The 27,877-nt window shown below is 38.2% G+C and overlaps 3 protein-coding genes across 9 annotated transcripts in view; 1 reads left to right on the forward strand and 2 right to left on the reverse strand.

Annotated features, from left to right (window-relative positions):
- The window catches only part of MED12L (mediator complex subunit 12L), a 193,037-nt gene that overhangs the window by 38,211 nt on the left and 126,949 nt on the right, over window positions 1-27,877 (forward strand). For 3 of the 5 annotated variants that reach the window (XM_060767713.2, XM_060767714.2, XM_060767717.2), the window contains exons 11-15: window positions 7,060-7,191; window positions 8,054-8,180; window positions 10,439-10,653; window positions 11,330-11,434; window positions 13,100-13,282. In XM_060767713.2, the coding sequence (XP_060623696.2) occupies window positions 7,060-7,191; window positions 8,054-8,180; window positions 10,439-10,653; window positions 11,330-11,434; window positions 13,100-13,282 (762 nt within the window). The remainder of the gene's footprint in view (window positions 1-7,059; window positions 7,192-8,053; window positions 8,181-10,438; window positions 10,654-11,329; window positions 11,435-13,099; window positions 13,283-27,877) is intronic. The other 2 variants (XM_060767715.2, XM_060767716.2) reach the window with 1 other exon arrangement.
- GPR171 (G protein-coupled receptor 171) lies at window positions 14,620-23,481 on the reverse strand. Its single transcript, XM_060766776.2, has 2 exons — window positions 23,137-23,481; window positions 14,620-16,856 (listed from the first exon to the last, which is right to left on the reverse strand). The coding sequence occupies exons 1-2, from the start codon at window positions 23,168-23,170 to the stop codon at window positions 15,802-15,804; spliced, it is 1,089 nt and encodes a 362-aa protein (XP_060622759.2). The 5' UTR covers window positions 23,171-23,481; the 3' UTR covers window positions 14,620-15,801.
- The window catches only part of P2RY14 (purinergic receptor P2Y14), a 36,746-nt gene continuing 33,359 nt past the window's right edge, over window positions 24,491-27,877 (reverse strand). For all 3 annotated transcript variants that reach the window (XM_060767710.2, XM_060767712.2, XM_060767711.2), the window contains exon 3: window positions 24,491-27,867. In XM_060767710.2, coding sequence (XP_060623693.1) covers window positions 26,837-27,847 — 1,011 coding nt within the window. In that variant the 5' untranslated portion in view covers window positions 27,848-27,867 and the 3' untranslated portion in view covers window positions 24,491-26,836. The remainder of the gene's footprint in view (window positions 27,868-27,877) is intronic.

Genomic DNA, 27,877 nt, shown 5'->3' on the forward strand with positions numbered 1-27,877 from the left:
AAGGAGAGCCCTTCCAGACAGGCCTTATGTCCCAGGATCTGATCCCAGGTTTTCTGCTTTAAACCGGATTATATGAAATCAACTGAGATGAAATCAACATGTTTCAGGATAGAAAACATCTATCATTCATTTACAACTTTGGGACAACATCAGTGAAAATAAGAAAGAGACCTTACTATAATCCAAAAATTGTGACAGGCAGCGAAGCTGTTCACCTGCCATGCTCTATGGAGAGATAGTGTATGTACTTCAGAAAGTGTCAGATCTGGACATTTAGCCTCCTTTTCTCAAGGGAAAAGAAAGGAGTGAGATTTTGGAGTCATGTTCTTAGGAAGAGGATACATTTTGCCATTTTAGAAGCTTTAGAAGTTTTGGTGCATTGACAGATTTGCAAGGAAGTAGTCTGGGCTAAGCAAACACTTCTCTAAGGAGGAAGAAAAGATATGGTAACATTTGGATGAATGAAGATGAATGAATATATATATATATGTGTGTGTGAATATAACCCCACCGCCTTTGTTTGTTTGTTAGCCAATGTCTCTGTAGGCTGTTTGTGAACCCAATGTAGTTATATAGAATCTGTATGTCTGTATGTCCAGTGTCGCTCTTTGTGTAAAAGTTCTGATATACCCTCTCAAATAATCTTTGTTTAAAAAGTATTTATAACAGGTGTGACTCTTATGTCCTTAATTATGATATAGAAGAAGGGATTTCAGGTTGTCTGTTGGTATGAAGGAGATCATAAGACTCCAATTAGGGTGATATTACTACCATTTTATGCAAAAATGAATTTTTCCTTTATTGTTTTATTTTTCAGATTTCCATTTGACTGGCATTTAAAAATATTTCAGCATTTGACATTGCTATTGCCATTAATTTCCTTGATACAGAGTTAAATTGCTCAGTAGATATTAGCCCCTTTGGGTGTGTAGTGGTAGAAAGGCAGGATATAATTCAAATAAATCACAGGGTTGCCTTGAGAATTTAATGGGAAGTGGCAATTATTTCAATGTGTATGGATTTAGAGAGAAGTATACATACATCAGAAAATCACCTTTAATGGGGAATCTGCTCCTTCCATTTAAAAATGACTTGTCTTGTCAACTGGCTGAATGCCTGCACTATAGTTTAATTATAGCCTGGTTGTGGGTACTTGCTCCAGATTTGTGAGCATATACATAGTCAGTCAGCAGTTTTGATTGTTAAAGTTTGCCTCATTTCCTTTCTGTCTGTGTAGAAATGGGATGTGATGGTGTAGTGGGCCAGGCACCTGCATAGTCTTTAGCAAAACCGACTAATTTGGAAACAAAAGCTGTTTACCTTTTTTATTGAACACAGCATATAGTAATTTTTTATTAATTCCAAAATGAAAGGTCAGTAAAATGTTTGCAAATGCTTTTGTTTTTGAGGAAATTATGTGTCTAAGTGGAAACAAGCAGTTCCACCATTCTTTAAAACCTTGTTAAAACTCTGGTTAAAAATACTCAGTGGTTTTATTTTAGTTGTCAGCATGTTGTAAAATACAATCCTGACTCTTGTGACTAACCGAACGACAATTGCTTTGTTGGCTGGTATTCAGTTCCTATTGTGTGCTTCTTTTGAAATATAAGTTTAAACCAAGCTTGTGTAAACATTCAAACGTCAAATGCTGAAAGTCACAGCTGGTGCTAAGAGTAGCTCAAGAATTGTTAGCTTTCGTGAAACAGGGCCAGCTGGCTTTTCCTAACTGTTGCCTAAACAAAGTTAATTTCCCAGGGCTTTGTCAAATAACGGGAAGGAGCTTTACTGTATACTATGTGGGTGTGAGGGGAGGGAACATGGAGTGAGGTTTAGCCTTGGGACAGGAATGGAGCCCAGTGAACCCTTTTTTAGATAGGATGACCAAAGAACACTGGGTGGCTAAATCTACCCCAGGTCCATCTGCTGTTCAGCAGTGGACAAATAGACTTGGGTTTATTCCTGGAGGCAACGTTCCCATTATTCAGTCTTTGTAGTTGACTTGAATCTTTATTTGGGGAAAGCCTGTACCTTGCAGCGTTGTCCATTTCTCTCCATACTTATTCAAGCGGTCACCATGATTTGAAAACATGTATCATTTCTTCTCAGCAGCCAGGTTAAGTTTTAAAGTGATGTTCCTAAACCTTCCCTAGCTAAAGTTTCTTCCCCATAACAGTTAAAAGGCCCAAGCTACCTGGCTTTACCCCACAGCAGTGCTAGTTTGGCAGGCACTTTCCCACATAATCCTATTTCATCCCAATTCTAAAAAGTTCCACTTTTCCAGCCCTCTTCCCATTTTTCCACCTTGTCAGTTACTGCAAACTAGGTAATTTGCACTCTGTTAACTCAGTTTGGGGAAGAGGAGAGAAGGACAGAGTCTTGTCATTCCCTGGCAAAAGTGAACTGCTTCAGCCTCTTCTCTCTTCCTTGCTTTTCCTTCACCAAAGCCCAGAAGCCAATAGGCAACCACGGAGTTGGCCTACAACTCTTTGATGCCTGAAACAAAGCAAGGAACACTTTTTCTCTTTTTCTCTTCTCTGCAAGATGCATGTTATTCAAAGCCAACCCTGTTATTTTGGTATTTTATGCAACCAAAATTAGCTGCCTGAGTAGGTTCTGTGTAATGTTGGCACTGGCCATTGGGAATTTCTCTTGGTGGTGTCTTTGGAAACCAGCACACTCACCACATTATACCTGTGCTGGTATATTCTAACCCTGGTCCTACGTGTTGTCCAAATTCTGCAAGAGATGGGCAACTTTATCTTCCATGACTCCACTGCTAAATTAATAGCCACTGGAGTAAGGGCCATCCTAAACTGCTGTCGGCCACCTGTACTGTTAATGACATTTTCACTTGCTCTCCTTCTCACTCCCATCCTGGGCACAAAATATGTGCACTAGATACTAGAAGGTGAAGATGTTTGCATTTTCATCTTCACAGTCCTAAAGCGTGCATTGAATTCCTCAAGCATAATGGGTATCAGCTTGAACTGTTCTTACATTTGAAAAAGGCTTTACAGAGTTTTATAATTCATATGCCTTATGGGAACTATTGCTGGTTTAGTTCTAATTTTAGCTTTGGAAACCCTTCAGTAGGAGAAAAGCTAGTATGAAGTCAGAATTATGGAATTGTAAGGATTTCCTGAATTCCAGTAGCATTTGGGTATCACATGATTGTTTGCAGCTTTCTGAAGACAGTTGGATATTTTGGCATTTTATTTACTTACAATAAATATATTTTTTACATTGAATACCTTTTTCCAGTTTTGGGTTTTTTTTTTTTTTTGCTTTTTTAATAGTAGTCTGTATAGTCTGTTGATGGTATAGGGAAGTACAGTTAAGGGAAGAGTTTTTGGAAGGGGAACTGTCACAGATCTTGCAACTTGTCTTGTAGCACCTTATAGAGAAGTACACTGAAGTTTTTTTGTTCGTTTGTTTGAACAGCGAACTGTTTTAATCTTTGCAGCAAGCCTTTTGGCACCTTAAAAGCTTAACAGTTTTTATTTGACATACATTCTCAGCACACTTCATCAGACAATAGTTGTGTACATGCTGCATAATTCTTCCTGCACAGGGAAAGGGAAGAACAATATAAAGTGGCCTTTTTGGGCTTCACTGAACATAGAAGCATGGGAGAATCTGGCTCTGCCTCCTCAATTGCTTTTTTCCTTACATGCAAAGTGACAGATCTGAAGAGAGTCCTCATATGAGCAAAATCCCTGATTTTCCAGGATCCTAACTCATATGGAAACTTACTACACAAATAGGTTTCTCTCCTCTGTAGTCTTATAATTTTCAATGTTAGGAAAATGACAATGGAGGAGGCATGAGAAAAATACCACTTTCATATCCAGTAGGACTGTGTCCGTGAGGCCCTTTGGTTTTGGTGAGCTGCCCACTCCTGAAATTAAGAATACCTGAGGAACTTTTTCAGCTAAAAAAAATTTCAGTTGAATTTTTTTTTTAAAAAATTGGCCTGTAATACAAACTATTGTTGAAGGCTTTAATGGCCAGAATTTCTGGGTTGCTGTGAGTTTTTTAGGCAGTATGGCCATTTTCCAGTAGTATTATCTCGTGACATTTTGCCTGCATTTATGACAGGCATCTTCAGAGGTTCGTTCAGAGGTCTGTTGGAAATGAGGCAAGTAGAGTGTAACAGGGGAATTTCAGACAACAAATCATCGAGTGCCAGTTAACACTTCCCAAACAAAGGATGCTCCCAGGCAACAACAGTCAGCCTTTGCTGCTGCAAGGCTACTCAATGCTTATCAAGCTGGCTAATTGCAACATTCATACTTCCTTCAAACAGAGAAGAGTCCTTTCTCCTGGACATTCCACAGTTATATATACACCCTACTTGCCTCATTTCCAACAGACCTCTGAACAAACCTCAGGATGCCTGCATGCATGTGAAACGTCAAGAGAGAATGCTACTGGAACATGGCCATAGATCCTGAAAAACTAACAGCAACCCAATGCAGAATACTGCTCCATAACAGTATTAAATTGGGACACTTGAACCAACTAACCACATCAATTCAATGAGTGGAAGTTGCCTGTCATGGATTTTTTTTCCAGACAATGTGTACTCAGAGGAGATTTTGCCAGGTCCTTTCCCTGAAATATAATAGTCTATGATGCCTGTTGATGGTCTTCCAAACAAATAGTAACCAGGACTGACTCTGCTTTGCTTTGGCTGCAAAAAAAGATCTAGTACCCAAGAAGGGCATAACCACATATGTTCTTAATTTTGAACAGAGGCTGCATGGCCATCTGTCAGGAGTGCTTTGATTGTGCTTTTCCTGGATGGCTGTGGGTTGGACTGTATGGCCCATGTTGTTGGGGTTCATCCTGATCTGTGTGAACCTGACCCTGATCTGTGTGAACCTGATTCTCTGATAGTATTTCCATCTGAGCAAGCTACTGAACAAGTAATTTTCCCTGACACTGTGGAAACTGGTGTTGATGGGGAAAACGAAACTGAACAGCTGGATGAAAATGTTTTGGAATCCAGCCGTGATAGCTCTCCACCTGGGTTTGTTAATGAGAACCGAAGGGAACAGATAACGAGAGACAGGAGTGATTCACAGTTCCTACGAAGGTCAAGTAGATTACAGGAGAGACAGGCTTCAAAGTCAAGGGGCGTTTCAAAGAATAGTTTCTTTGGGTTAAGGGGCCGCCTGCTGGGTGCCTCCTCAGATCAAGCAACGTTTGGGACTGTGGCTGTGCCTTGGCAGAATTCCTGTGTTCCATGGCCAGTAATCCCAGAGGCTTCTAGTTTTCAAGTACATGGTTATCAAGAGGCTAACAGGTTCCTGGTTCTTGTATTGTGGTTTTTGGAATTTTGCTCAAGTTCAGAGATTTTCCTGACTGCTGTGTTTCTATGGTGACTTTTTGACTTTGCATTTAACTTTCTTTTGTAACCAATTTTTCATCAATAAAAAAGGATTGTTTTCCTACAGTCCAGTGTGGTAGATTTAATCTTATGGTCTCGTTTCTTGATCTGGGATGCAACACATGTGGTCTTTCCCAATTCTATGTTTCTAGCAACAGAAAGTGAGAGCTAGATAAAATTGTCATAAATTGCCATGGAGACTCAAAGTGCTAATTTGAACTTTTGTACATTGTTTTTACTGTTTGCGTGAGCAGGACAATAACATTTGTTTAGTGTCTTCTGTCTCTTCTTTACTTTGAAGGTATTATTCTGTACATTTTATCTCTTTTTGTCACAGCTTTGGGCATGTGCAGTAAAATTATTTGTGTGATGTTTGAAGATTAATTTCAGACTTTACTATTAAGTGATTCACATTCTTAATGAGATTGAGTATTATGATAATTTAAAATTAGTTTTGCTTTAAATTTAAAGATAACAAAACAATGGTTACTAAAGTGAGCAAAAAAACCCCCACCTGATTAAACTTTATAGTTTTAACAGAGTACTTACAGTGATAAATGTTGCTATATATAAAAAAGAAAACAACAACTATTTAAAACTTCAGGGATTTTCAAGTATAAACTACATTTAATAGATATGCATTGCTTGAAAGATGAGATTGGGGCTGCTGTTATTTGCACTCCTTGCTGAAATCTGTCATTTTCTTTCATCTACTCCTTTTTGTTTTATAAGGTCTTTTAAAGTTAGAGTACCTATTCATGCATCACCTTGAAAATAAATTGGTTTTGCCACTTTGAAAAACAACTTAGGTCTAATTCTAGTTGTGTTGTTGAAGGCTTTCATGGCTGGAATCACTGGGTTGCTGTGAGTTTTCTGGGCTGTATGGCCATGTTCCAGAAGCATTCTCTCCTGATGTTTCGCCCACATTTATGGCAGGCATCCTCAGAGTTTGTGAGGTCTGTTGGAAACTAGGCAAGTGAGATTTATATATCTGTGGAATGCCCAGGGTGGGAGAAAGAAGTCTTCTCTGCTTGAGGCAAATTTGAATGTTGCAATTGGTTATCTTGATTAGAATTGAGTAGCCTTGACTGGGGGAATCCTTTGTTGGGAGATGCTTAGCTGGCTCTGTTTCTTGTCTGGAATTCTGATTTTTGAATGTTGCTCTTTATTTACTATCCTGATTCTAGAGTTTTTAAAATACTGGTAGCCAGATTTTGTTCATTTTCATGATTTCCTCCTTTTTGTTAACATTGTCCACATACTTGTGGATTTCAGTGGCTTCTCTGTGTAGTCTGACATGATGGTTGTTAGAGTGGTCCCGCATTTCTGTGTTCTCAAATAATATGCGGTGTCCAGGTTGGTTCATCAGGTGCTCTGCTATGGGTAACTTCTCAGGTTGAATATTCTAGTTGTTAGTCCCAGCCAGAGTGCATGAATGAAATGAATGAAATTTAAAGAAGTGTTGTAAATTATCAATTTCTCATTAATCTAGTAGGGGTGTTCTCGTTTGGATTAATAATTAGTTTTAGGCTATAATGTCCCGGAGTGGCATAAACTAGAACAGGAGAAACAATGCCCTTGGCACTTGTATCTATTGTATTTCTAATTCCTAGCCATTTGTTCTACTTAACAATGAATGTCTTTGTTTTATTTTAAAAAATCAACAGGTTGCACCCAATGATGAAGCTGTAGTAACATTGCTTTGTGAATGGGCTGTGAGCAGCAAAAGATCTGGGAAGCACCGGGCAATGGCTGTGGCCAAACTGTTGGAGAAGAGGCAAGCTGAAATTGAGGCAGAAGTAAGTTGCCTTTTCCTCTTAACTTATAGAGAAAGGTATAACTTTGACTATGAGAGCTCTGATACGAGCTCTGATGTTCTTCAACTACAGTCCTGCTGTGCTTCCTTACATAAACAGTTAGGATTTTTCATATGGCTCTCATATTTGCATGGTAAAGGTGGTAGTGTGAAAGTAATGAACAAAGCGTTAAGACAGGAAAAAAAAGAAGGAACACAAGTAGTTGTTTGTGTTTCTTTCCCATAATTCACCTTTGAACTCATTGCTAGAGTCACAGTTGAGAGCATCCAATATAAATAAACATAGGCTTACAATGGAAAAATTAAAATTATTCTTTTACTTAACTTACTATAAGTACTCTTGAAGTTTCAGCATATTTGAACCATGGTTAGCTGTAACCGACATGAGTGTACAACATTCAAGGAGATGTGGTAATCTGCACGTAGATAATCTTTGTGTTTATGTAATGATGCTGGTTCAGAACAGTTTTTAAACTTACGTAGTTTTAATTGAAGGAAAGAGAAATACTAGTACTTGGATGCAACCTTAAAGTGACATCCATGTACAATATTGCTTTGATGCACTTATAATCTATAACCTGTAATGTGAGGATAGGAAATGCTTACATTTATCTTCGAGTAAGGGCTTAAATGACCTTAAATTTCATTATTTAGTTTACTCTTCCACATCAATAACCAGAGATCAACACAAAACTATTTCAATTAAGTTGAGGAAATCTTTCTTGTCTTTGATGGAGTTGTATAAGGTTTCTGGATAATAGGCTTGAAGAGAGTAAATGTAATGGCACTTGTAGCTCTTTTCTGAAATTCTGCCTTGCCTTCTTATGTCTTGTCTCCTTTTATAGCGATGTGGTGAGATAGAAGTCTTGGATGAAAAGGAATCCATTTCTTCAGCGTCACTTGCTGGATCCAGCCTTCCTGTTTTTCAAAACGTCCTCCTTAGGTTTTTAGATACCCAAGCCCCATCACTATGTAAGTATCAAACTCTGTTCCAAAGCAGGGTGAATTAGTGTGACCTTTTGTCCAGTTATGGAATTAGTTCTACTTCATTATTGTCATGGGTGTGTTAATACAAGGCTTTATATTTCCAAAACATTTTGTTTTGGGAACTTAAATCTGAGCAGTTTTGCCTTCAGGCAACTGAGGAACTCCTTAATATAACTCGTCAAGTTAGAAGCTAGAGGAAAAATCTTTGTCATATTTAGCTAGCTAAAACATAGAGGGGAACTCAAGCACATTTTTATTTAAATGTATGTATGACACTTCATAGAGTACATGAGAATAGGTCTCTGCTGTAATGATCTAAAATTGGACATAGTAGAAACAGATTTTAACTCTGGCCATGTAATTCTGTTCAGGCATGGTAGCTTAAAATAAAAGTTATAAATGGCGACAGGAGATTTCCCTCCCCCAACCATGTGGAAGTAATTGAGGCTGATCAGATGGAGATGTTTATGGAAACTTAAATGTTATACCTACATTGTGCAGATTGTGTGAGATGTGTCACCACCAGTGTTAGAACAACATGAACAAAATGAGTTGCTGAATCATAAGCTTCTCTTGAAAAGAGATGTATACCTGTTGGTTTGAATTAAGACTTGAGGGGACCCAGAACTTCCCTAGCAAAGTGATTCTATTAAAAACTGTCAATTCTGGGTAAGCGGGAAGGAGAAGCTGCATAAACAGGAAGGAGAAGCAGCTGGCAGAAGGGACACAACTGAGCCCAGGGAAGATGGGAGCCAATTATTTTAATAGGATTTACAAGCTTCAAATATTGCACATACTATATTACTCTACCATTCTCAGGGTGAGATTACTGGGAATTTTCCTTTTAAAATGTGGTTAGCAAAGAATATATCCAAAGAGCCAGAAAGGTTTTGAAGAGCAAATTAAATGGTGGAAATACGATCAAGTCTATCAACACTTGGACTATCCCTGTCATTAGATAAACTGCTGGGATTGTGAACTAGACGCAAGCCGAGCTGGATGATCTGGACAGAAAAACAAGAAAACTTATGACAATCCACTACTCGTTAACACCCGTGTAGTGATGTCGACAGATTTTACCTGCCCAGAAAATCAGGAGGCAGAGGGCTTTTGCAAGTGAAACAAACACTTGCCGAAGCAGTACTTATGGATCTACTCACATTTGCATATTCTCAAACTGCTAGCTTGGCAGAAGCAGGAGCTAATCCCAGGAGCTCAATCCACTCCACAGAATTGAACTGCTAACTTTTCGGTCAGCAAGTTCAGCAGCTCAGTGGTTTAACCTGCTGCACCACCAGGGGGCCCATAGTACAAACATAATAGTGCAAAATAACCCACCATATAAGGGCAAATAATAATATAACACCTACAATTATATAAAACATAACCTATCAAATCAATTATATCTAAACATAAAACAGAAACCTCAAATAGCTCTACTTACTGATTTTTTAAAAAGCAGTAGCCATGTTAGTGTGTCTCAGAAGGTAAACCGAAGGAAAACATTCATGTGGTACGTGTAAAATTATGCAATTTATTTCAGTTTATGTTCTTGTGGATTTGCCTCAGAAGAAGTTTGGTTCAAGAAAGCTAATGTTGAACTAAATAGATTGGTCTTAACATTGGCATACAACTGCTTTTTCCTTCATTTTGCATTTTATTATTAACTTCATAAAACCAATATAAAAAGTGCCACTGATTTTCAGTGAAGCATCCAAAACCTCATAAACCTTTTGTACTGTAGCTGAAAGAATTCTCAACAGGATGATACTCATTGAAAACTTCAATATTATCTTAGGGATCAAGGACAATGAAGCTGCCTAGCTGTTTTGTTGTTTGAGTGTGAACATGAAAAAGAAATTACCTTTGAAGAGACAACTCATGATCCCCCCCCCCCCCACACCATTTACAAAGATTTGCAGCTATGTTGGCCACGTTGAAGAAAAAAATAATTAAAGCAATCAAGACATTGGCAAAATGTCTTAGTATTATCCAAAAAAATTGATCTTTGTCAACAAACTTTTGAGAACATCTTATAAAGTGTGTGTGGTGGGGAGGGGAATGAGGTAGGAAAGACGTCATGGCAAGGTTGTGGAACAATTTCAACTTACATGTACTGATGGTCTGAATAAATAAATTCAGCACGTTTGTATCTAAAATAGCAATTGATATGATTTTAATTTTAATTGAGGATATGTATTTAAGTGGGCATTCATAAATGTTTAAAATTTATTTATTGGTAGCTGATCCAAACAGTGAATATGAGAAGATGGAATTTGTAAACCTGGTGCTGCTTTTCTGTGAATTTGTACGGCATGATGTTTTTTCCCATGATGCTTACATGTGCACCTTAATATCACGAGGAGACCTGTCTGCCACAACAACTTCTAGGTCACGCTCACCAACTGAGGAAAATATGGATGAACAATATGCTAGGGAGCATGATGTGAAACTCGAGGTAAGAACTCTTGTATGGTATTTCTTTCCTCCACCTGGATCAAAAATGAGAAATTAATGCCTTGCTTTCGACTCTTAATAATTTTGGTTTTCGTCCTCATATTCCTCAGTGGGAAAAAGTGATGTAGCTCGCATTAACAATTCGTTTTAAGGTGGTTCTAACAATTGATTTTAAGGTTGAGATGTTTTAATTTTATGATTTTAATGTATAGGTTTATTTTATCAGTATGTCTGTTATGCGGCATTGAAATGTTGTCTACTTGTAAGTCGCTCTGAGTCCCCTTCAGAGTGAGAAGGGTGGGGTATAAATATAGTAAATAAATAAATAAATAAATAAATAAATAAAAGATATTTTTGTTCATCTTGTATTGGTAGCATGACATCTCTGTGCTAGTAGTATAATGTGAGCACATTGTTCTACTTACCAGTTTCCAGGCAGCACTCTAGGTTCTTTTTATGTATGATGATGATGATGCTTTAAGAATGAGTTTTTAAAATGAGTAGTTTACTTGTTATGTATTTTAGAAGTAATATGTATTCTGTCCTATATAACCAATAATACCTATTTTGCTTTTTTAAAAAAATTGGGTGGTTTTATCTTAACAGTTTGTGCCCAGTCCTTCAGGGTTTGCATCACACTCTGACTGGCATTTCTTTTTCTCTTCGGTGATCACTAGGAGCATAGTATTATGGAACATATGTACATTGACGCAGGAACAGCTAATATTTTTGATGACGTAGACAAGAATGACTTTAAGACAGACTTTGGTTCGGAATTTCCAGTAGGTCTAATCTCTGATATTTTTTAAAGGATTCCATTCCTCATTTTGCTACGTCCGCCAGCATGATCTAACACTTGAGAGACTCAAGTAGTATTTTCCACATTTCTTTTAGTACTATCAAAATATATCACTTCTTTTCTTCATAATCAACTTTTCTTCTTTAAAACTGAATCATATTTGTAGACTTACAAAAATTTCGTCATCTATTTTCACTGTAGTAATTTTGATACCACTTCCACTCTGATCAAAACTCTAACGTCATGAAATCATCATGACCACTCAAGCATGACCTCATATGTTTAATACTTTCTGAGCTGTTGTGTTGAACAATTGTATTACTCAAAATGCTAAATCAACTTTTGTTAGTCTTTCTGAACAATGTTGGCTTTTATTGTTGGCATATTTGTTCAAGTGTTATGGATCAGCATTTAGCAGAAATGGTTTTGGAGTCCAGTTCTAGAATCCGATGCCCTGGTATGTATGTTTGGGATTGCTACTGCATTGTATTATCATAGTAAGCACTCACAGTTGTAGGATTTGAAAGTATTTTGAGGACTGTATTGGCTCTTGAAATGAGCACTGTATTTTGAGCACTTTTTTTCATGTCAGGAGTGACTTGAGAAACTGCAAGTCACTTCTGCTGTGAGAGAATTGGCCGTCTGCAAGGATGTTGCCAAGGGGACACCCGGATGTTTGATGTTTTACTATCCTTGTGGGAGTCTTCTCTCATGTCCTCACATGGGGAGCTGGAGCTGACAGAGGGAACTCATCCACGCTCTCCCCAGATTCAAACCTCCCACCTGTTGGTCTTAAGTCCTACTGGCACAAGGGTTTAACCCATTGCGCCACCGGAGGCTCCTGTTTTGAGCACTGAACACTGTAAATAGTGACTCCTATTCAGTCAGAAGAATTTTCTCAACCTCTTCCCTCAAGACTATCTTTAGACATAGAAGACCCATTGAAAATTTCCATGACTTGTTTCAGTGGGACAAAGCAATCAAATATTTAGGTCATCATAGGCTGGACTGTTCTGAATATATAAACAAATGTCAAGCCTATGAAATGACTGCAGACAGAACAATGAAGGAACTGGATCTCTAAAATCTAATCAGTGGTTTGTGAAAACTCAGCTTGTTTATAATTATGTTGTTAGCAGGCCAAGCTCAAAGATGTGTTAGGCATATCCCATCTATATTAACCTAAAGAAATAGTAAGAAGGGATATGCAACTCACGCTTCCTTAATGTTGGTAGTTACCTATCCTGTCTTCCTGCAGTTTGTAGCAAAGGAGTTGATCCAAGGACTAGGGAGAAGTTCTGTAACATGGACTGCCATGTACTAGAGAGAACAAAGAAGGTCTGATTTAAACATAAATTTATTTCAAAATAATATTGCTTGAAAATATAACCAATCATGGCTTACAAACAAAGGATTGTGCTGTTAAGCTATGCTTTCACATATGCTCTATGAGAAAAGAGAAAAAATAGGCCTAAATATTGCATAATCACAACATAGAGATTTATTTCTCATTCACATAAATCAGAAAAAAAAACTGATAACCAAAATTATGTTTTTGTGATTAAAAGAGATATACAGAATTGGTCATGTCATAAACCTAATAGATGTGTTTGTTTACAATATTAAACATTTCTTTTACATGGCTTAGATTTTTTCTCCAATGCCTGGGGAGCCTTGTGAGAATTTGAATTCTGTGTCCATACTTGACAGAAGAATTTCAATTAACAGTGAAAAATCTATGAAGAGAGAGAAAGGAAGAGATCTGATCTTTCCATCAAACTACAGTCTCCTTCGCCATTTGCAATATGCAACACATTTTCCTATACCTCTGGTAAGTAATCACTGTCAATTTCTGAAGAGCTGCTGTATTATATGTGTACTTTATCTATCTTTTCTTGGAATCAAAGTCCACTAAATTCTCTGCTGCCTTAGATATACTAAGTGCTATTTATTGGACTTAAGCTAAAGTTGCTGCATTATGTGTAGTGGACTGATAATAACAAAGATTTCCTGGTTTGGGATTTTATATAGGGTTAGGTGTAGGGATAGATGGATGGATGAATAGATATGCATGTGTGTGTGTATACAGTTCATGCCTTGGTATATACTATATGTAGACATTTATGCTTCAGGTCCAACCTGTTTGCAAGACCACATCTTCTTCTATGAACTGGCATAGGCTCTAAGATCTTCTGGGGAGGCCCTCCTCTTGGTCCCACCTCTGTCTCAAATGCGGTTGGTGGGGACGAGAGAGAGGACCTTCTCGGGGGTGGCCTCCCAGATCTGGAATGCCCTCCCTAGAGAGATTAGACTAGCCCCACTCTTCAAGATTTTAGAACAAATATGAAAACATGGCTTTTCAAACAGTCCTTCAACCATATTTACAACCCTATCTGCTGTATCCGAGGATCTAGTGATTTGCTTCACCATAACACTTTCTGGACAGATGTTCATTACTGTTTATTTTTATATCTGCATCCTCTGCTGCATCTTATTGAATCTTTTAAGTCAGTATAGGTTTTATATGATGTTTTAAGTAATTTGTTTATATTGATTTTATTGTTATTGTGTATTTTTTCTTATGTACCTTGTTGTATTTTATATGTTTGCACCACTGAGTGCTTTTGTGAGCCGCCTAAGTCCTTTCGGCGAAATGGTGGTAGGATATAAATAAAGTATTATTATTATTATTTATATGAAACATATTAGGAACTTTGCAGTTTTACAACTTTCAGGGTGGATTGTTTTTCTTTTCTTTTCAAAATATAGTTAGAAATCAGAGTAAGAATAAACCATAGAAATATCCTGAGAAAACTGGGATCAGGGTCCAATGTTACTTATGATGAATGTGTTGTAATCAACACATGAAGTTAGCTTTCAAACACTTGCTGTTTTATTTACTTAATGTTACTGATGGTATTCTTGTTTGTTTTTGCAATGTTATTATAGGCTTGTGTTGTATGTACGTAACAAAAAATAACACATGTAATTGAATTCTTTCTTTAAGAAGAATTCAGAGGAAAACAACTGCAGGCAATGTCAAGTTGGAGTGATGTAATGGGAAAATAAAATAATTGAGTATTCCTTTCCTTCCAAATACTTTCAGCTTATTGTTTAAATAATAAAAAAAAGAATAACAGTAATAAGAAACAAATCTGGCATAGAAGATTTGCCAAGAATTTATATAACATAAGTTCTAAAGTGTGAAAATCCATTGTTGTGACACTGATCTTAGGATTACTTTGTTTGAAGAATCTGTTCTAGAGTTTGCTAGGTACAATTTTTCAGGATATACTCCCTACAACACCACAGTAGACATTATGAAATATACTCACAAATCATGTTTTAGCAGTACTAATGCATCTATAGAGAACATAAAAGTTAAGTATGGTTGAAAAACTTTATTTTTTTTAAAATGTTGAATAATACGACGGTTGAGATGCATAAGGAGAGGCTTTTATGCTTGCATGTTCCATCTTCTCACACCCATGTGCTATTTGATTTAAGGACTGTGGACTCTTGGAAAACCATAGCTTCCCTGGTGCTTGCACTGAAAAACTAGATTTTGCCATGAGCAAAGATGTAAGTGAAGCAGAATTCATAAAGATGAGGGTCAGTTCTGCATCTCAAAGCTGCACAGAAATGCCTTGGTTGCTCCTAGTAGGTGTTGAAGGAGAAAAGACCATTGTTCAGTCATGATTCGTTACTCTGGTGGCTGTTCCCTTTCAGGAACAACAAATGAAAATGGTCTCTAGCCTTCACTGTGCTCTCTTATTCTCTTATAATGTCTCCTGCTGCTTTATTTCTTACTTTCTAAAGATAAAATTGGATGTCCAGTAATTTTACTATGTGAATTTTAGTACAAGATGAAGGGCAGGACATTAAAACAACAAAAAAAAATCAATAACTACTATTCATGCAACAGCAAGATTATTACAGCTGAATTGACCCACTGTATATGCATCTATTGGACCTTTCCATGCTCTCCTTGCAGGCTTTTAATAAATAAAATAACATCTCAATCTCCTTTTAAAGGGTTAAAAACATGTTACATTTTTTTAATTGAATGTGACAGAGTTGGAAAAATGATAAGGGGAGCAGCATTTTTGTTATCATAGCAGGAATAAAATATGTACAACCAGTGCCTGTGAAGCCTGCACAAGTAAATTCTAAATGGTTATAGCAATTGTTGTGTTGTCTTGAGGATATATCACTGGTTTTGTGTGATAGAAAATACAACTCTTTACTTGGAAAGACAAAGAAAGGACTGTGACAACTATATGTTTAATATAGGAGTCAACTATATGTTTAATGTAGAGTACATTCAACTTCTGGAAAAAAAATCTGGAGTCATCTGGTTTGAATGTCAGTATTCTTTGTTTGTCCTTCATCCATCTCCCAGTCATTTTGGAGAACTCTTTTGTCTTTACTTGATCCAAATGTCTGCGTTACTTTCAGTCTAAATGTCTTTGAAAGGTAAAAGTACAAAATAGGGTCAAAACACAGATTTGAGACACCAAACAGCAGTGTGGATTCCTTAGCTTTGTATAGGGATTGCCTGAGTGAGCAATCTGTGACTATAGCTTTGCTTTGGCTCAGAGTGTATGGGATCCGAACAATATGGTAAGGAACAAAGCATATTATGTAGCTTGCAGTGACTAAGAGTATGTTCACCAGAGCTTTTTTTACATTGTGATAATTTCTGTTGCATTTGTTTTGATAGAGTAGTCTTATTGTGAGGCAGTTGGAAATCAGCACCATGGCTGAAATATTTAGAAATATTGCAGAACATATGAAATTGGTAAATACATGCCAGTCTCTTCCCACATTTGTCTTGAAGTCAATGCAGCCCACAGTTGGTGCTTCTTGGATCTCTCTGATTGGGATTGCCATGTTGGGCACCATGAGAAAGAGAACCATTGCCCAGACTACTGCCGATATCATCTTGGCGAAACCAGGCTCCTGGATACGATAGATCTTGCACTTGTGTATTAACTGAAGGCAACGGTCCATGCTTACAAAACCCAAGAATATGATTGATAAGTACATGTTGATATAGATGAGGCAAGCTGTTACTTGGCAATGGAATATTTTCAGTCTCCATGGGGCAACTCCTAAGTCAACAGCAATTTTCACTGGCAAGGCAAGGGTCAGCAAAAAGTCTGCTGTGAGGAGGTTTATCAAGTAAACACTCATGCATTTGCGGTTCTCTTTTGTCTTTATAAAGCTCCATAGGGCAAAGCAGCTCCCGATGAACCCAATAAGAAAGATCAAGTAATAAAAATAAGTAAATGGCTCCATTTCAGAATAAACATTGCAGTCGGAAGAATTGGTTAAGGACATCTTAATTGTCATACAGGAGCAGGAAACTCTTGAGCTGGTATAAGGATAAAAATCTGTGAACACTGCAGGGAGAGAAAGAAAAAATTGCTATGAGAAATGATCATCACAATTTTATCTTGCCTTAGCTTTTTATCTTTGTGATGATAACTGAGAAGTCAAGAGCATGCCTTGGGTGTTTGTAGTCTTTAAAAAAATATTGTGGTTTATGACTGAACAAATACATCTGCTTCTGCATAATAGGTGAAGCACATAACATGCAAAGCAGAGATGTCTGCAGCTGCTGTGAGCATCTATTTGGTAAACTAGATCCTTGGCAATCTGGATTTTTGCTTCTATTTTAAGGAATATTTACATGCATCATTCATATAAATGTATAGCATTCATTCAAGGAGCCAGTGTGGTATTACGGTTTGGGCATTTTACTATGACTCTTGAGATAAGGGTTCAAATCTTCCCATGTAGCCATGGATACCCACTTCGTGAAATTGGGCAAGTCTCACACTCTTAGCCTCTGACAAAGGCAAAGGCAAACTCTCTGTGAACAAATCGTGCCAAAAAACCCCCAAACAAATAAAAAAAACCCCACCCTTATGATAGATTTGCCTTAGTGTCATCATACATAAGAAATGAAGAAAGAAACACAAATGGGCTAAAATCGGCTCTACCACAATATTGGATCAAATTTCTCCATAGTCTTTTTTCATTCAGCCAGTTTCAAAGAATTGAAACTCAAAATATAATTGATGGACAATATATTGTTAAACAAAATAAAATAAAGGGTTGTAATTCTGCCACCTTGAATCCCATCCTGAGAGAATTGAGGGATATAAATTTAATAAAGAAAGTAAAATTTTCATTGGAGACGTGACTATGAATACACCATTTATTATGTAGCTTGTATTTATTTATTGTATTTATTTATTTTGAGGCAAATAAGGATTAAGGTATATCATACTTGATGAAAGAAGGATTAAAAAAAGAAGGCAATGGTTAGAGCATATTGTTTATAGTAATAAAAATAAGTAAATGTTGTTAGATTATGTCTTGTAAATTGCACCTTATTTTTACATGTTGTACACCGCTGTGAGTCGCCCCTGGGCTGAGAACAGCGGTCTATAAGCACAGTAAATAAAATAAATAAAATAAATTTATGATTATGATTGTTTTACAGATTACAGTTTTGTTTTTGAGGAAATGAACATTGCCTAAAATGTCAAATGTAGCAATGCTCAAAGTATCCATTACAAATTAAGACATTTGCTTTATCTTAGATTATTTATAATTAAGATGTAAGATAACATGTTTTGCACACAATACTTTTATACATATTCACATTGTTGTAAACTAATCTTATGTAGAACTAATCTGTATCTGTACTGGGCATAACCATTGTTATAGTATGCATACTGCAGAGGAAATAGTTACTTTTCTAAGAAATGAAGCAAGATAGTGGTTGCCAGCTGAGTAAACCTAAACTATGAGCTTCCTTTAAGCATATCATATGGATTATCATATGGGAGCCCCCGGTGGTGCAGTGGGTTAAAGCACTGAGCTGCTGAGCTTGTTGATTGAAAGGTCGCAGGTTTGATTCCGGGGAGCGGCGTGAGCTTCCGCTGTCAGCCCTAGCTTCTGCCAACCTAGCAGTTCGAAAACATGCAAATGTGAGTAGATCAATAGGTACCGCTCCAGCGGGAAGGTAACAGCACTCCATGCAGTCATGCCGGCCACATGACCTTGGAGGTGTCTACGGACAATGCTGGCTCTTCGGCTTAGAAATGGAGATGAGCACCACACCCCAGAGTCAGACATGACTGGACTTAATGTCAGGGGACTACCTTTACCTTTACCTATGGATTATCTGCCACCCCCACCCCCAATCAATGCTGTGGTGTTCCTGGCAAACAGAGAAAAATACTATCACTGAATTGACAGGTTTATGACCTAAAATAAGTTGCCCCCAAAAGACATATTCAGTGACAGTTTTGCAAGGCTTTTCCTTAAATGATTTCAAGTGCACACAGTCTTTAATATGCCAGAATATCACACCACACTAAAGAGACATACACTAAAAGTAATGGTTAAATAAGCAACAACTTTGTTCAAGTAATCTTGTTCATAGAGCTAGCTAACAAGAACAGTGTTGGTGCACCAGTTCCTTACTTGCATTATTGCTAGAAGAAGTAGGGCTTCTCCACAATGTGCTTAAGCACACTGTTTATCTAGTCCCTTCTACTCTTGTAGCCTGGCAAAGTTATTATCCTTTCCCAATTGGCAAAACAAGCAGACAGTTCAAGCTCTCTCAATCACCCTTACTTACTTACTTACTTACTTACTTAGGCGATCCCTCGTTGGACGAGTAAGATGGTCTTCCATTATGGATTTCCTTGTGGGTCCGTAGGTGGCTGTGGAGCCCTATTCTTGCTCTGCATCTTCTTCCGCAGTGAGGGCATTGGTTTCCAGGTGGAAGACGTTCCCGGTCGGGGTTGGCTTGACGCGCCTTCCTCCTGGCACGTTTCTCTCTTTCACCCTCCACTCGTGCCTCCTTGAATTCTGCAGCACTGCTGGTCACAGCTGACCTCCAGCTGGAGCGCTCAAGGGCCAGGGCTTCCCAGTTCTCAGTGTCTATGCCAGAGTTTTTAAGGTTGGCTTTCAGCCCATCTTTAAATCTCTTTTCCTGTCCACCAACATTCCGTTTTCCGTTCTTAAGTTCGGAGTAGAGCAACTGCTTTGGGAGACGGTGGTCAGGCATCCGGACAACGTGGCCGGCCCAGCGGAGTTGATGTTGGAGGACCATCGCTTCAATGCTGGTGGTCTTTGTTTCTTCTAGCACACTGACGTTTGTCTGCTTGTCTTCCCAGGAGATTTGCAGGATTTTCCGGAGGCAGCGCTGATGGAATCGTTCCAGGAGTTGCATATGACGTCTGTAGACTGTCCACGTCTCACAGGCATATAGCAGGGTTGGGAGGACAATGGCTTTATAGACAAGCACCTTGGTCTCCCTACGGATGTCCCGGTCCTCAAACACTCTCTGCTTCATTCTGGAAAATGCTGCACTTGCAGAGCTCAGGCGGTGTTGTATTTCGGCGTCGATGTTGACTTTGGTGGAGAGGTGGCTGCCAAGGTAGCGGAAATGGTCCACATTTTCTAATGTTACACCATTAAGCTGTATTACTGGCATTGGAGAGGGATTGGCTTGTGACTGCTGGAACAGCACCTTGGTTTTCTCAATGTTCAGTGACAGGCCGAGCTTCTCGTATGCTTCTGCGAAGGTGTTTAGAGTGGCTTGTAGATCTTCTTCTGAATGCGCACAGACGACATTGTCATCAGCATACTGGAGTTCTATAACAGATGTTGTTGTAACCTTGGTTTTGGCTTTCAGTCTGCTGAGGTTGAATAGCTTGCCATCTGTCCGATAGATTATTTCCACTCCGGTGGGAAGCTTCCCATCAACAAGGTGAAGTATCATAGCGATGAAGATGGAGAATAGAGTTGGGGCGATAACACATCCCTGTTTGACACCGGATTCCACCCTATGCCTCACCCTATGCCTCACCCAGGAAAATCACCCTATGCCTCACCCAGGAAAAGGAATATTCTAGGGAAAATGTAAGAATGCCATTTTTCTTTAGGTAGAGGATGTCGTTATGTATCTTCAAGTTGTTTCCAAGGTATGGTGACCTTAAGGTGACCCTATCACAGGGTTTTCTGAGGCTAAGAATATGTAACTTGCCCATGGTTATCTAATGGGTTTTATGGTCAAGTGGAGATTCAAACCTTGTTCTCCAGAGTCATAATCAAATGTTCAAATCACTGCTCTGTGCTGGCTCCTGGGTGAAGAATATGCCACCTAAAATCCATGCTCCACTTTTCTCCAGTATAGGTCAGAAAGTCAAAGCCCAATGTATATAGACTTTTTGTGAGAGGTATTTGTATAAGCTCCTTGGTGTTATGAAGTAGGCCCAAAGCCCTGTCCTTATGAGGTGCCAATTAATCATCCATGCTATTTCTCTCTATTATTTCCTGTAAATGTGGTCCCACAGAGAGATGAGTGGGTGTCTTTGGTGAGTAAATTTAGCTGTGTTCAGCTGCTGTTGAATCATAACCAGAGTGGTAAACAATTTGTAGGTCAACAGCAAGGAACATATTTTTAATTAATGGGATTTCCAAGCTCAAGCTGCATATGATGTGGTAATCCGTAATGGACCTGTAAGACTCTTTAATGAAAATTCAAAAATTCGGACTCAGAAAAACTCTGGTCTTGATCTAACCAATGGTTCAGGACACACTCCCTTTTTCAAAATCACACTTCTCAAGCTTCTCTCTTGCTGAGTGAGACTTGTAGCTCAGCTTTTTATATAAAAAGGAGCCAACCAATTGCCTATGTGGAGCTGACCAGTAGAACATGAGTGCAGTAATTGTGCCCTCCATGTTTTGTTTCTCAGCATCTGATATGCACAGACACACTGTGTTTTTGATCCTGGAATTGATATATGATCAGAGGCCATTTATGTCTCTAATCTTCAGGAGTTTATCTATCTATTTTAATCTTTAAGTTGGACACCATAACTATTTATTATTACAGTGAATTCCATTGATAAACTCTGTGCTGCATGAAGATTACTTTTTTTATCTTTATTGAATAAGCACACCATTCAGACCCCACATTCTAACATTATGATAAAGGGAGAAAAGCTTTTTCTTATCTAATTTCTCCCTGTTATAATTTCCACACATGTATAGTTCTCCTCTTCACAGGCCCGTAGCCAGGATTTTGATTCGGGGGGGGGGGGGGGCTGAGTTTGATTTGGGGGGGGGGCTGAGTCTGAGTGAAAGAGGGTCTACCCTAGCAAACCTTTTGTATCGTTACCCCAAAACCCCCATGCATATGAGATATATTGAGCATGATGATCAGATCATGATATGAATAAACATAACAGTTTAAATTATGTACCAGTAAGGCCTTTTCGTAGACCACCATAAGAATTTCAGGGGAGGGGGGCTGAAGCCCCCCAAGCCGCCCCTCCCCGTTGGCTACATGCCTGCCTCTTCATATCTTTTTTCTATAATAAACACATCAATGCACAGAAATCTTTGCATACAGGGGAGTTCTTCAGTTCCATTTCCAGGCCATTTCTTTTTATAGTGTAGTACCAGAAAAATTCTCAGCATTTCAGATGTGGTTGTTCTGTGACTTTGTATACAGGCAACATGATGATAGATGTTCTATTTCTAATTACGACCAACATGGAATCTCCCCTTTTCTAAACAACTACAAACTGGCTCAACATTTTCTGTGAACTGCCTGTCAAAATCCCAAGATCTTTTTCTTGCTTCATTGCTACCAGCACAGACCCTATCAGTGAAGCTTTGTCACTTAACATGCATCCGTTTATACTTCCTTATGCCGAAACTCATACTCCACTTCATTGTCAATTTCCCCAAGTTGGTGATATGATTTGGATCTCATCAGTATCCATGAATCCTAAACAATTGAGTGTTATAAGAAAATTTGGCAATTTTGTTATTTTCCCTCCTCCAAATGTCAAATTTCCAGTTTCTGAAGTGTATGCATTTTAAATTGTGGTTGCCACAACGGTGGTTTCTTCTTTGGCCCCCAGTGTTATTTGTGTTAAAAAAGGAAAAACAAAGAAAGAAAAGCTAGACACCAATTCCATAAATGTTATTGTGGATTGTTTGGATGGACTTCTCATGTGAAAAATAAATAAAACTTTTATCCATCTTTTTCTAGTGACAATTAATTTGTCACAGATGGGCAATTACTGCCCAATCTGCCACTTCCAAATCCAAACATGTGATGGTATCTACATTACTTTCACACCATACAGAAATGTATCATTTGATTACTTGGATGCATCTTTCCATTTCTACCAATGGGTTGTTCTCCTTTTAACATGGAGTACCTGTATGAATTTTACCCTGATTATAAATCCTGATCAGCGAAATGCCCTCGTCAGGATTTGTAACCAGAAATGCCCTAAGGAGCCCCCAATGGTGCAATGGATTAAACCCTTGTGCTGGCAGGACTGCTGACCGATAGGTCAGCGGTTTGAATCTGGGGAGAGTGAGTTGAAGTCCCTCTGTCAGCTCCAGCTCCCCATGCAGGGACATAAGAGAAGCCTCCGACAAGGATGGTAAAACATCAAACATCCAGGTGTATCCTGGGCAACATCCTTGCAGATGGCCAATTCTCTCACAGCAGAAGCGACTTGGAGTTTCTTAAGTCACTCCTGACACACAAAAAACCCCCCAAAATGCCCTGTATTTTGCATTAGCTTAGATCATAAAAGCAGACATATAGCTATAATTTTAGAAGTTACATACCTGCTTTATTAGCTGCTTTAAGTGTCGAGCTCATCAAAAGAAACAGCTACAGGTTCTGTCCTCAATGTTGTCAGGAGACCGGTCTTTGCTAAATGGCATACTGATGTTTTCTTCCTTTCTGAAACTATTTTACAGGCTTCCTTGCTCTTTAGTTGTTGTCTTGTAAAAAAAGCCTTTCTTGTGGCTTTCAGATCTGCTGGTTGACGTATATGAAACCAAAAATCAACTGTAGGTGTATGTCTGCGTTGGTGCGTGTGCCTATCAAACTGGTAAAAGTTGTTCAGGGAAAGTGCATTGTGGAATAGAAACTTATTTTTTCCCCTTGTGACTAAATGAATTGCTGAAACAAATTGGCATGATTCTCTGTGTCTTTGCAATCAAATTGCATGTGTGTTTGCTTGGAGAAACGTATTCTTAAAGAGAGAAGGAAGGAAACTTTATTTTCAATTAAATCTTTTGAAGGCAGAAGTCATGAGTAGTAGTACGGAAACTGAACAGGAAATCAGTTTGTACACTTGGAAGAAAACATTTGTAGAGTTGTAGAATCTTTCTGTTTCAGTGCAGTAATTCCAGCTAATTGGTTCAATTGCTTGAACCACTCTTATCATCAATTAGTTTCTTATAATGTTCAATTGAAATCTGCTATCCTGTAAAGTAAAACTATTTGACCTGGTTCTATCCTCATACGAATAAACATTTTCAGTTAAGTGGGGGCCTTCTACTACTGATATACTGGTATGCAAGTATTTGCACAAATTGATGTCCTTGAAAAGTGCTGCCAAAAAATTAAGCTGGGAAAGAATAATTTCCTGATGAGAGTGATCATTTTCCATTAGCAGTTCTTCCCACCACTAATTCCAAAGCAAGGTGATGCTGCATGGACAGCTTTACATCAAAAATCCAGATTTTCTGTAAAACTGCTAGTTTTTTGGGGTCTGATTAAAACCCCAAAAGAGTCCAAAAATAACATGGCAAGCAAATCATCAAGAATGCTATGTGTCCGGATCACAGCAGCTATGATCTACATTATAGACAAGCCTACGTTGGGAAAGCCTGTTTTGTGAAATTGAGATAAAGTTGTGGGAGTAGTATCTTACTTGAAGGCACTTTGTTTCCAGAAGATATAATGAAGCAAAGTAAAAAAAAATCTGGTAGAAACTGATTGCAATGTTTAAAACAAATAATTATGTCTAATAGTAGCTCTAAAATACAGGTTACAGTTCAGATTTTTTTTAAAAAAAAGGCGTTGAAAAATCAATGTGTTTATTTTTATACAAACTAAAATACACGTTGTTCTTAGCTATATGAGTCTTAAATAAAAATATATTCACAAATATCTAGGAACCCAAGCAAACAATTCATTTAAACCAGAATATCAATATAAAAGTCCATTAGGACAACTATGGCTCTTCATCTTGGTTTAGATATGCCTCACTGTAGAAACTAAGCAGGGCTGACTGTTACAATTTGACATGATACAAGCAAACAAAGATCACAAATGCCCCATTTTGTATTGATTAGCATTTGACACAATCCAAAGAACTGTGCATTTTTTTATACAGTCAAGTAAGTTTGAACTTCTAATTTTATAACAGCATTCCCTTTCCACCCCTGAAACAGGATCATTTGTTAATCAGAGGATAATATCAAAAGTAATTGGTGATACAACTCTTAAAGGGCAAGGAGAATGACATTTAATAGGCTTGACTTCTTGGGCTCACTAGCCAAAAGGATATGGATCCTCCAGTGGCGCAATGGGTTAAACCTTTGTGCCGGCAGGACTGCTGGCTGAAAAGTCAGCAGTTCGAATCTGAGGAGTGGGGTGAGCTTCTGTCTGTCAGCTCCAGGTTTCTATGCAGGGACACGAGAGAAGCCTCTGACAAGGTGGTAAAACAATCGGGTGTCCCGTGGACAACGTCCTTGTAGACAGCCAATTCTCTCACAGCAGAAGCGACTTGCAGTTTCTCAAGTCACTCCTGACATGAAAAAAAAGCCAAAAGTAGTTCTTTGGATCCCATTGCATCTAATTATAAGTTAATAAGCCACTCATATCAAGTATGAGATTTATTTAAAGCAGTACTATTTTACTGGTTCCACTATCAGCAAATGGATCTATTGCATTCTGTTCGCACATCCCTTATTTGGATTTTAACTAGTCTTGCTGATCAAGGGATTCTGAGAATTGTCCAAAAAGTAGTACATTTCAATTTCTAAATATGGATGTATAAAATACCATAAGTTGGGCAGTGCAGCTGGTAGGGACTGCATCAAGACCAACATGGGTCATTAAACATGCCACAAGGATGCAGGGTTTTATAAGAGAAAGAGCACTTTTGTATATTAGGAACGTCTGCTCTCTAATAAGAGCATCACAGCCTATTTTACGAAGACATTGACTATGCACACACACACATTCTTGCTACATGTTTAAAAATTAGCTTAAATGGTGGGAGATCAGTTTCAGGAAAACCTGTGCCAAGGACGTGAAGATAGCTTTGCCAAATATAGAGTAGTGAGTTGCATGTTAGCAATCTGGTAAGGTGGAAAAAGAAAGGGGCGAGGGTTCACTGTATACTGAATATGTGCTAAAAAGTTTGGAAGGACATGGGGCTTTAAAAAAACAGACACTGCAATACTTTAAAGTACAGTGAGAACTACTTTAGATACAAAGAAATGGAAAATCTGAAAGGAACAAGACATGGGGTTATGAAAATGATGATGCCAAATTTGAACACATTGCAGTATTGGAAGGAGAGAGAAGAAGTCATAGGTAGGAAGGAGCAAGCTTGTTTTCTACTGCCCTGGAGACTAGGACATAGAACAATGGCTTCAAACTACAGGAAAGGAGATTGCACCTGAATATTAGGAAGAACTGTGAGAATTATTCAGCAGTGGAACTCTGCCTCGGAGTTTGGTGAAGGCTCTTCCTTTGGAGGCTTTTAAACAGAGGCTGGATGGCCATCTGTCGGGGGTGCTTTGAATGTGATTTCCCTCCTCCTTGGCAGGGTGTTGGACTGGATGGCCTACGAGGTCTCTTACAACTCAGTTATTCTATGATTCTATGATACTATGAGGTTATTTGACATCTAGTGGATAGAGATCAGGATAGATTAAAGGTCTGACAAAAAAGACAAGGTCAAATGAAAATTCACGGATGGATAAGTATAGTAAGGCAGAAAGGAATGTTAGAAGATGAGTTGGAGAGGAAAGTAGCGAGGGAAACCTGCAGTAGAAGTAAAATGATTTTGGTAAAAGGAACAAGCCTAGAAAACTTGGCCTTGATTCTGCTGTGGACTTTCCAATAGGAACTGACTTGGAGAAAATAGTGTCCATTATGAATTGGTATGGTTTGTTTAGGACTGAAGTCAACAGAAATAGGGGTATTAAAAGCCAGAAGTAAAGGAAAATAATAGACACAGTGCTAGAAAAGAAGCTGTGGCCAGTCTTATTTTACTTATGTAAACTCTGAGTTTACACAAGTGCAGTGCTTGTAAGGAACAGACAGTGAGAAGAGGTGGGTACTTGCCAGCAAAATAGTACATAGGGGTCAGAGGTGAATGTAAGTATTTGTACCATAATATTATATCTTAAACCTTACTTTAGTGTGCCAATATTATTGAACTGGTTTCTATTAAACTGTTCCCGGATGTAACCATTTGCTCATCTCCTCAGCATATTATACATAGTTTACTATAAGAATTCATGAAATAACAATTGTTTCACCAATTGCATTCGACTTTCTTGATCTCGAGTTTTCTAATTCCTCTGATATCTTCATTTTGAGCTGCAGTTTTTGGTAAAGTTTTTGCTTGAAAGGTTGGCAAAGGAATACATAAATAATAGGATCAAGGCAAACATTTGCAGCTGTGAGGAGAAGAGTCAGTTCTTTGATGTAAAACAGAACCTTTTTTGTTTCACAGCTGTACAGTGATGGACCTTGGCTTAATGTGTAGGGAATCCTGGCAATGTGATAGGGAACAAAGCAAATAATAAATACAAGCATGATGATGAAAATATTTCTGTTGGTTTTTTTCTTGGCTGACTTGGAATTTTTCTTGAATTTTTTGTGGGAAAAATATATTTTCCTTGAAATAGAACTGTAGAAGGCTATTAAGAGGAGGAACACAGTCCAAAAAACCACTAGGCACGTGTAGTTTGAAGCCTTATGCCATTTGACACCAAGTGTACTTTTGAGTCTCATACAGTTTCCTGAATTTTCTTTGGTAGCAGTTTTATCTGTAAGAATACTATTAGGAAGTGATATGAGCATATGTAGTGCCCACATGACAACACAAGCAATTTTGCTGCAACGAACTGTGTGAGCAGAGCTGATGAATTGTAAATTCACAACTTTGTAGCATCTGTCAAAGCCTATGAGTCCAAACAATGTTATGCTGATGTACAAATTTAGGTAAAAAATAACAGCAGAGAAACGGCAGACAATAAATTTGAGCTGCCAGGGTCCAATCTCTGAATCAGCAAAAATCTTGAAGGGGAATGTTAGGATAATGATAAGGTCAGCAATAACAATGTTCTTCAGATAGACAACAAAGCTGGTCTTGCTTGGAATATGTAGAAAAACCCAGGCTGCAGCTCCATTTAATAGGATTCCTACTATAAAGATGAAACCATATGCCCATGGAAGAGCTTCTTTTATAAAATTTGTGCTGTAATTGCAGTGGTTTCCTGAAGGGGTGCTTGAGTTGAGCATTTCTAGTATGCTTTCACTTCCTAGAAGCAG

This window comes from Anolis sagrei, chromosome 3 (genome assembly GCF_037176765.1).
Source record: "Anolis sagrei isolate rAnoSag1 chromosome 3, rAnoSag1.mat, whole genome shotgun sequence".
NCBI classification, from domain to species: Eukaryota; Metazoa; Chordata; class Lepidosauria; order Squamata; family Dactyloidae; genus Anolis; species Anolis sagrei.

Excerpts from the sequence above, each read along its gene's own strand:
- GPR171 (XM_060766776.2), bottom strand. The coding sequence starts at position 23,170 with ATGAGCTCGACACTTAAAGCAGCTAATAAAGCAG. Across the intron at positions 16,857-23,136 it reads TAAAGCAGCTAATAAAGCAG|TGTTCACAGATTTTTATCCT; the intron begins GTATGTAACTTC and ends CTCTCCCTGCAG.